Source organism: Carassius auratus, unplaced genomic scaffold, assembly GCF_003368295.1.
Source record: "Carassius auratus strain Wakin unplaced genomic scaffold, ASM336829v1 scaf_tig00214714_1_2670353, whole genome shotgun sequence".
Classification (NCBI taxonomy): domain Eukaryota; kingdom Metazoa; phylum Chordata; class Actinopteri; order Cypriniformes; family Cyprinidae; genus Carassius; species Carassius auratus.
This window is the reverse complement of record NW_020527778.1, coordinates 2615236-2625949: the sequence shown is the minus strand read 5'-3', so window position 1 is coordinate 2625949 and position 10714 is coordinate 2615236. Positions and strand designations below refer to the sequence as shown.

Genomic DNA, 10714 nt, shown 5'->3' with positions numbered 1-10714 from the left:
TTTTTGGGGGGAAAAGTAAATGTCAAAACAAACCAAAATCTCCATCATGTTGAATATTAGATTTTTTTTTTTTTATGTGCATGCATTTGTGTGTAAAAGAAACATAATGAGCATACTGAACCATTTTAATTATTTTATTTGTTTTTATTGGTTAAAGAATTACATTTAAATTCATCAAAACACTCCAAGCTTAATTCTGATTTGTAATCGAGTTTTTGAAACACTTGTGGTGAAATAATACATTATAAATACATTCTGAAAGCTGAACAGAACAAAATGCATTCATTACATTTGCTTAATGATATCTTAAGTTCTAATAGAATTGCTGTTTGAAATGAGAGCGGCTCATTAGAATCTAGAGGAAGTGGGATTATGTTGTTACATTAAGCCTGTTTGATCAAGACAAATGTTTGTTTAGTCAATTAGGATATTTACAGTAGCCTGTGCTCTGCCTCTATGAAGGTGATGTCCTCATCAGGGAATTTGCATGAAAATACAAGTGAGTTTTGTTCAGATCTAATTAAATAATACATTTTGCATTTATATGCACTATAAGAAAAAAATCCATAGAAAAATTGAAATGGTTCTGGAAAGTATTTAAATCTGATACCGCATAGGGTGGGTATAGACCATTTGGGTTTTGCCATTCAATTTTAAAATTCAAAGAGAAAAAGCACTATATATCTAGATTTAAAATGCTATGTTTTTGTTAAATAAGTTTTCTTAAAGAAATATTAAACATAACACAACAGCAAGCTTTGCCTAACCACATACTTGGCTGATATTGAAGTTCTAGTCTAAAGAAATTTTAATGTAAAAATTGTATGTCCTCTATCAAAGGCAGGCAGCTGGTATTCAGACCTTCCTGTATGTCTGTCTGCATGTTATGAGCCTGTGTGTGTGAGTGTGTGTGTGTATCTGTCAAGTTGTCTGTCTGTGTGCGACAGGAGGCTGTAAATCACTTGAAATCTCTCAGAAATGCAGCAAGCAGCTAGGCTTCTCTGTAGGGGGTCGTCATCTTCTCCTGTCTCAAAACACTCTCTCATATTGCAACAGACCGGCCCGACACATACTGCAGCAACTGGCCAAAAACAAGTAGAGACACATGTATGGAGCATGTCGAGGATGCACAGATTGTGGAAGCACATGAAAGATTACAGTTCACACATACCCGTTGCATAACATGAAAACCTGACATTGATGGACAGATTTTGTTTTGTAAGGTCCTTAAATTTGTTTTTTCATACACTTAAATTTTTAATAAGCTCTGTTTCAAAATCTGGTGAGGCACTTGCTGTCTGCTGTTTTAGCAAGTTGCTAACTAACAAAGACTTCTTTAATGCTGAAGGGATGTTGTATTTTTGTAGGCCAAAACCCAAAAATTAGTTTTAGCTCTTTTGGTTCAATCGTCAATGTCCCTTGTGTGTGTGTGTGCTCTTGTTTTTGTGACACATCAGGACACAACTGTGTATAATGACATGGATATGACACAGATATTACAAGGAGAGGGTGACTTATGAGGACATAACCCATGTCCCCATTTTTCAAAACGCTTATAAATAATACAGAATGAGTTTTTTGAGAAAGTAAAAATGCACAAAGTTTCCTGTGAGGGGTAGGATTAGGTGTAGAGTTGGTGAATGGCCATAGAATATACAGTTTGTACAGTATAAAAACCATTACGCCTATGGGATGTACCCACTTTTCACAAAAACAAACTGTCTGTCTGTGTGTGTGTGTGTGTGTGTGTGTGTGTGTGTTTGTGTTTTAAGAATTTACTTGTCTTGAAAAAGGTGGTTGTTAACAAATGGCTAAATGATGTCAAGGACAATAAAGGGATAATTCAAATCAAAAAAGAAGATTCTGTCATTAATTACTCACCTTAATTTTGTTCCATTTGGGGGAAGTTGTGCCCTAACGGTTAGAGATTCGGACTCGTAATCCAAAGGTTGCGAGTTCGAGTCTTGTGCTGGCAGGGATTGTAGGTGGGGGGAGTGAATGTACAGCACTCTCTCCACCTGCAATACCAATCTTCTTGCTTCGTTTTTGAACCTTGATCATGGTACTACCCTTGCTTTCTATGAGAGGGTCAGAGAGCTCTCGGGATGCATCAAAAATATCTTAATTTGTGTTCTGAAGATGAATGGTGGTCTTATGGGTTTGGAACAACACGAGGGTGAGCAATTAATTTTCATTTTTGGTTGAGCAATCCCTTTAAGATATTTTTGATGAAATCCAAGAGCTTTCTGACCCTGCATAAATCACATGTGAATGTTCTTTTTATTGATTACACTTCTGCCTTTAATAGCATGCAGATACATTTATTCTTGGAACATCTCCTGGTTCTAGGTGTGAATGGGGGAATAGTTCATTGGATGAAGAACTTTTTTAATAATCGACCACAGTGAGTTTGTGCTCGGTGGTTCAAATCAGATATTATATTTTTAAACATGGGGGCACCCCAAGGATGCGTCCTGTCACCTCTTTTATTTTCTGTTTGTACAAGTAAGTGCAGCATGATAATTGCAAACTACATAAATATGCAGATGATATGGCACTTGTGACACTTTTATGGAAAGACTGTGCACATTTTAAGTATGAGGAGCAGGTTTTGAAACTAGAAAAATGGTGTGAAGAATGTTCTTTATTGATAAATGTAAGTAAAACAAAAGAGTTGATTTTAAATCATTCAGAGCCTCTAACAGAAATGATGTTATGTGATTAAACTGTTGAAACTGTGAAGACTTTTAAGTATTTAGGAATCATGATTGATTGTAAATTGAACTTCTCTGATAATGTGGCTCTTATTTGTAAGAAAGCAAATCAAAGGCTATTCTTGCTACGGAAACTGAAAGAATTTTGTATGAGCAAAGTTGTGTTTCAAAGAGTTTATACAGGTTTAATTGAGAGTGTTTTAGGGTATAACTATAACTGTGTGGTTAGGACGATACAACACACCCCTTGAATCATGTTTTTGAATTATTACCATCACCTAGTCGTTACAGAACACCAAAAGCAACGAAAGCAATATATAAACAAACCTTCATACCAAATGCAGTAAGTCTTTTGAATTTTGAATTGTCATTGTGGATGTTGTGTATGGTTAGATGTATTTATTGGATGTTGTGTATTGTTAATTGTTTTGTGATTGTATGGCGAGACCAAAGATCAATTTTCAGCTAAATCTGAACAATAAAGTACTACTACTACTACTACTACTAAATACACATGCAATTCTCCCATTAAATTTTGCCTAGAATATCTTAGATGGCAATAATTAGCATTCTGCCTACTGTTTCAACAGCCTTCATGTCGGAACCAAGCCTGTGACGCCTAGAGCTGCCTAGGTAGTAAACTCATTAGGTTTTGGAACGTTGCTATTGTTTACTATGAGGCCCAGAGCACTACTTTCAGCACCAGTTCAATCTATGCCGTCAAAGCAGTTTAATACTCTCTGGCTGACTTTATGAAGCTTATCTAAATGAACAAAACACCTGAGGTGTCCACAATGACCTGCAACCCCCCGAGGAACAAGAATAAAAATTCCACAAGATGTAATTACGATCAAGTTTGTTGTGTTTCACCAATTAACCCTGTACATAGCTGAGAATGTTAAAAAAAGTGTAAGTGTGAACTTTTTTTGCGTGCATATGGTACACAGTCATTCTAAATGACTCCCTTCTCATCTCTAAAAATGGATCACTCAAAAAAACATATTGTGGCGACGCCAGACCGTCCGTTTCACTGGCAGATGCCAACACCGTGAGCACGAGCCAATGAAAACACACAGTCCCCTGTTCCCTATTTTAATTGGGATATTTTAGTGCTATTAGCACCAAAGGCTCCACACCTCCTTCCTAAAAAATTACAAATGCAGACCGCACTCGTCATGGTCACTGAATAATGTACAATCGAGAAAATCAGGTGTCTCCAAGAGAAAGCCGAGGATGTGTCTGGCAACGTGCTCTGTTGATGAAGGTTGAGCTAAGACTAGAACATAAGAACTGGATGAATGCCATAATTTTGAGGAGCTGCTGTTTTGAGGTTGAGTGTGCAGAGTGAAAAGAGGGGGTGTTTGGGCTCTGAGGGACTGACACCATATGTTATGTCAGCATTCATTACACTTTTATAGAGGCCTACAGTGCTTTGCTTTCAACTGAATATTTTATCTGTGTATAAGATGTGTCTGCCTAAAGATGTGCACAGAAAACAGTTTTAATATTTGATTTTTAATCTATCAAAAGTGATAAATTGGCAAGGTAGGTGTACACCGATATCAATTATATATCGCCATCTGCTGGTTTCAAAAGTACTGACATATAGATTAATATGTACAGACAGCGTTCTCACAAAGAGACACATGGAGATCATGGGGAAAACAATGGAACTATTCTCCTCTGAGAAAAATGTATTTCTTCCTTTCTCAAGCATATAAGGAATGATATATCTAAATAAAGAGTGCATGAAGACACTGGTAGTAAGGCAATTGGCTAAATTTGTTTTTTGCACATATATGATACATAACAATAAATACTCAAACGTTTAATTGAACCAGACGGTTTAATATGTTAGTTCTGAACAACTAATACTTATAAATTAGAATAATATTTGTACATTTTGTCATCCAAACAAAATTTGACAATATTGTCATATATTTAGTAGTTTCTGGATGAACAAGTGCAAAGAAAATCAATAATAGTATGCATAATTAACGTAGATTTGAACTGAAAAGTTTAAGTAAAATATATATATATATATATATATATATATATATATATATATATATATATATATATATATATATATATATATATATATATATATATATGTTCTCAAGACCAGATTTATTTTAGTTTTTATTAATATTCTGAATTAGCTTTTGTTTTTTATGTGTTCAGTTTGCAGTCATTATGTCATTTTTATTCGTTTTTGTTCTTTTGAATATTACTATTCAAGTTAAATTTTTTATTTAATTTTTAGTTTTTGTTTATTTCAATGTATTAATTTAAGTGCTTGTATTTAATCTTTATTCAGTTTGTTGCAAATGCAACATTTCAAATTTGCTTGTTTTAGATCTAATTTTTATATATATTTTGATTTATATATATTTTTATTTTAGCTTTAGTTCAGTTAACAATAATGTTTTTAATAGATTCAACGATGATAACCATGCTTTAGACAAGGTGTATTTTGATATATGTGACCCTGCACAAAAGTCTTAAGTGTAAATTTTTCGAATTTGAGATTTATACGTCATCTGAAAGATGAATAAATAAGCTTTCCATTGATTTATGGTTTTTTGTAGGACAATATTTGGCCGAGATACAACTATTTGAAATTCTGGAATCTGTGGTTGCAACAAAATCTAAATACTGAGAAAAACACATTTGAAGTCATCCAAATGAATTTGTAGCAATGCATATTACTGATCAAAAATTAAGGTTTGAAATATTTACAGTAGGAAATTTACTAAATATCTTCATGGAACATGATCTTTACTAAAAAAAGTAAAGATAAATGTTTTTTACTTTTTATTTATTTATTTATTTTTATGTGCTTTTTGTTAATAGCAATTTATGTGTTTTGCTCATTATTTTTTCTTTTTTCTTTTTGTGTCTATATTAAAATTCCATGAAAATCCATTAAATAGCACATAATGTTTAAAATGCAGATTTTTTGCATTTTTGTTCTATTTCTGTTGTTAGAATGATGCTGTTTGTAATTAATTTTGCATTTTGATCTTCATTCTATTTCCTTCACACCTTCATCAATGAATTCAGTGAGTTCATTTTCCACATCTCAAAGGAAAATATAAACTACAATATAATTTTTGTTCCAGTTAACCTGCCGACAGACAGGTGGTTTTCAGGGGTTTTGGACAGTCTTAAGCAGGTGAAGATGTCAGACCAGCTTCCTCACCAGCTAAATCCACTGAACAATATAAGATTGACTTAAATTAAGACCTCGATCGGCCTGTTGGTCAGAGATGACAGCGTTACTCGAATAAAGTTGGAGATAAGGGTCAATGTCCCTAGTGTTATTTTTAATCAATATCAGTCTGCAGTGAAACAGCATCTGAAGCTGAATCACTGCTTATAGAGATGTGAGTGGAGAGGGGTGAATGCTCGGGAATGCAATACCTCACAAAAACAATAACAGCTGGCTGGCCTCTGGCTAAACACAAACAAAAATAATGGAATCTGCTGATTGCCAGACGGGCATTTAACAGTTTTGTCCAATATCACGCTCTCATGTGGAATTAATACACATGCATGTGTAGCCATTCCTTTCTTTTTTCATATTTAAACACACAATAAGTGCATAATACTCAGTGAGCTGTAAAATGGATTTCAAGCTTCTATAAAAGTGGTAGACATCAATTGTTCTTATATAAATGGACTTATTGTTAAAATGTGGGGGAAAGAAAACAAAAGCATTTAAGAGAAGGAAGAGTGTGCTGATGAATCGGAGACATCCATCATTAACTCTGTGTGTTTGTCTGGTGGAGGTAATGGAGTGAAGCGGAAAGGACGGTGGACAGCCCCAGGCATCAGCACGTGCTCCGTCTGTTTCCGTCTTATTCAGACACCAGCCACTAAACTGCTGAGGCCAAAACTCAGCAATTCATTCCTTTGGACGAACAGCCTTTGGTTTTTACAAGCTGGACATCGGGGGGGAAAAAACCCTGCGTTGTACACAAATCATTATTTGAGTCGAATGAATCAATCGTACCGATTCACAAAAGCAGCTATAGCTCACGAATCGGTTCGAGCGGTTCGAGTCAACAATTTACTACTGTTTCTGAGGTGTACTAATGTGTTTTTGAATGTTCTCAGTCACTTTCGTCGGCAAAATGGCTCAAAACCCTTTCCCTTTGACTCGCGTGACTGACTGAAAGGACTGACAATTGAACGTGACATCTCTTTTTGTTAACGAACCGAATGAACTATGACAGTGAACTACATGAAAGATTCGAACATCTTTGTGAATAAACTCGATGAACACCTCGTTCACAAGTTTTATGACTATATGCAAGGGTTTTATGACTATGTAAAAGTGACTGGTGAATATATAGTCAATTAAAATGACGCAAAAATTAAGTTTATGAATGATTTTTTTCATTATTATATATAATTTGCATTCTGGCTTATTATTGCTGTTTTTATAGCTTGATAAAAGGCATGTCCACCAGGATAAACATCTCATTAACAAACAAGGAGATATGGGGTTTAGGACTTATCATACATGTGTAAAAGTGATCGATGATCAGAGCTCACAAATTGTAATCAGTGATTACACATTATATGATGAAAACTGTACATTGTAACATAATCTTGTTTTTAGATTATTATTATTATTATTTATCTAACTTGTTTGAAACTTACCATTGGATGTACCATATTGATATAAAAAAATAAAAAATAAAAATAAAAACAATATCAAACCAGGGTTTACCAAACTGGGCTTAATTTAAGATCTGCAGTGGGTTTGTGAGTTGATGAAAAGCTAGTTGTTAATTAAACACTAAAAATGGAAATATTTAATTTGTTAACCTGCATGTCAATGTGACCATTAAGTGACTTTGAACTGTAAACATGCAGTTAATTATATATTAATATTATTTAAATTTAAATATTAATTTTTCATGTCAAAGTGGTTTTGGTTGACAAAAATGTTTATGAATCAATTTAAAAGAGGAATTTGCGAGAATAAATTATGAATGATCTACTGGCATTGTGTGAATATATAATTATGTTATACATATAAAGTAAATGTAATCTTATTGTGAACATTATACAATGTTACATGACAAGCATTTGATTTTTGGAAACTAATTATAAAGATTACATGTAATCAGTTCCTACCAGCTCTGCTGATGATCACCTTCAAAATGGTGCAGTGACATTATTGAAACATCTTAATTTAGTTTTATATTTTTATTAAGGCTTATTCCAACTTTTTTATATCTTCTTGATAAAAGGTCACCCCCTCAGCTGACAAAAGGTGGAAAAATTAATGATTCAATAACTAACAACTCACTGGTTGCTGAACATATTCAAAATTTTGGAGTCACTGGGTAGAAATAAAATGCCCAACACACTCTTGAGTTGCATCTTTGAATTATTAAAAGGACCTTTTGTTCCTCTGAATTGCAAAATTAAAAGTTAAATAGTTTAAATGGTTAAATGCAAATAGAGTCCCAAGTAATTCCTTTTCAGACATTCAACTTCAGACGGTTTTCCGGTGGTAAAAAGTGTTGGAAATGCCCACACAGCCTGCCATTCCATGCCCTTTAAAGAGGATTACGCTCATGTTTGTGCCTGGCGGGACAGACTTAGGCCACAGCTGAAAGGATTTTCAGCCCTGATAACGAGCCAAACTACCAGTGTTAACAAAAGCGGTTTACCAACCAGAAACATTATAAACTTTCTCAGAATAATGCACCCATTCAAGTAGCTAGTTTCATTAGGGAAGAGAAGACAATAGTAACAAATCTGCAAAGTCATAACTTTATTGTCCTTGATAAAAAGATGTCATGCAGTTGAGTATCTATCATAAAACGTTCAAAAGAGTCATCAACAAAAATTCTGATCAGCCTGGATTGAATGGTCTGCTTGAGGTCATTATAAAGATTCAGGCTTGAAATGACTGAAAAAAATAACCGTTTCACCCAGCTGTCAGTGTTATTAACATAGGATCATGAAAACCCTGCCGTGAATATACTAATATACAGGCCTTTAGAAAGACCCAAAGGGGCCAGCATTTTAAAATCCGTGAACCTTCAACTGCTCTTCCTTAACAATGTTGATCTGTGAATTAGACAGTGAAAAGGAGTAAATTAGTTTAGGCTTTTACAATGTAGTCCAGAACAAAAATCACAATAGCAATCTAATTAACAACTCAAACATGCTTTCTACAAAGAAACAGCTTGCAACTAGTAAAATGATCTTCCACACATAAGGATATTTTACCTCCATCAAAAACTGACAGATATTCTTCCTCTGGTCCCCCTGTAACTGAATCACCTCTCCATACTCCGGGTGCTCGATCACCGTACCATTGCAGGCAAACTTCTGTCAAATAAAACAGTGCAAGGTTAAAATCAACATCAAATAGCAATTTGGGGGAAATCCTTTCAAATAACAAAAAGTTAGACTATACCTTCTTAAACGCTTTTACAAGTTTCTTTTTATCATAATCGTCGGAGATGCCTTGCACTGTGGTCAGTGTTTTGCGGCCGTTCCGTTGCTGAATCCTTATGTGGATTTTATCCTCAGTCCCAGCCGGGAGCAAGTCGTCACCCTTAGTTGCATCAGCAAAGGGATCTAGAGAGAAACATTACAGTCGAATGTGTGAGATTAGGGTCTTGTAATAAGAGCTCAAGAATACAATTATTGAAAGTCATGCAATGGGAATGAGATCAAATAATGAGCAATAATGATTGTGGTTTATTATAATCACGGATATACATATACTTTTTTTTTTTTTTTTTGCAAAATCTGGTCTCCACACAAAACTGCACTTTTGATTACTGGATAAGAAGACTTAAAGTAGTTTTACACTTAACAATAACTAACAAGCAGCTAAAGGGGAGTACAAATAGGATCATAGGTTTACATTATTTTCCCTATTGTTTTTTTTTTTTAAGTTTTAAAAGTATCTGGTATTTTCCATGTTTCCTTTTTTTTCCCTTTAAGAAAAAAAATGCCAATTACTCATTCCATCGGTTTTTAAATAACATATTCGTACGGATACATTTATGAGCGCGCACTAAACAAATTATAAAGACCATGCTTGAGATTCTTTCCGTTTGCAAACTCGTGCACAAAGCGTGCTTGCAACTTACCGAAGGACTGGAGGTTCTGTATATTGGACATGCGATAATACTGCGATTACTTTAACAGATGAAAGATCTCAACGATCAGTGCCGCTTGGAGATGCTTAGATTTGTTGTTACTTTATATAAGAAACAACAGAACGACTGCTTTTAATCTTCTTGACGCAACTACCAAACGTCTCTAACGTAGAACACAGCGGAAGTGCTTTATGAACGATGACAAAAGGCTTTAAGTGCATTTCCAGCTGCATTTAATTTAGGATCAGATATATGCAGTAAGAAAGTAGGATTATTTTAAGAATATATATATATACTTTTTTGTTGTTGTTGTTGTTGTTGTTTAGAATATTCACTATTTTCTCCCTAATGTTTTATTTCAACTTTCCCCGTTTTTAGTGAAAAAAAATAAAAATCGCAAATCCCATTAAAAACACTAAATTTTGTTTTGAAATTGCTGTTTGAATAATCGAATGCGATTTTACGAAATTAAAAAATTCACGTTATCCTACTAGTCGTTTTTAATATAAAATAAATAAAGAAATAAAAAGATAAAAGGTGTTAAATTTTGTATATACAATAAATAAAGAAATAAAAAAGATAAAAAGTGTTAAATTAAAAATAAATCTCAATAAAAAGTCAGTAAAACTTTTTAAATGCCTTATGTGAACCATACAAGGAATATCGTTATCTAATTCTTTGTTCTTGTTATCGAATCATTTTATTATATTTATTTTGACTATTTACTGACAGTTTGGCGCTTGAAGCACGGACAAAATTAGTCAAAAATGCCTCTCACGGCGTAATAATATTTATGCAGGTGGTTTATTTTCTACCCATTCTTTTGGGGGTCTTTAAACAACCCGGAAGTAAAGCTAA

General features: G+C 33.9%; 1 protein-coding gene across 1 annotated transcript; it reads right to left on the bottom strand.

Moving 5' to 3' along the window:
• Positions 1 to 8494: 8494 nt before the first annotated feature.
• eif1b (eukaryotic translation initiation factor 1B) lies at positions 8495 to 10063 on the bottom strand. Its single transcript, XM_026258412.1, has 4 exons — positions 9848 to 10063; positions 9163 to 9326; positions 8973 to 9074; positions 8495 to 8810 (listed from the first exon to the last, which is right to left on the bottom strand). The coding sequence occupies exons 1-4, from the start codon at positions 9876 to 9878 to the stop codon at positions 8766 to 8768; spliced, it is 342 nt and encodes a 113-aa protein (XP_026114197.1). The 5' UTR covers positions 9879 to 10063; the 3' UTR covers positions 8495 to 8765.
• Between the last annotated feature and the right edge of the window lie 651 nt (positions 10064 to 10714).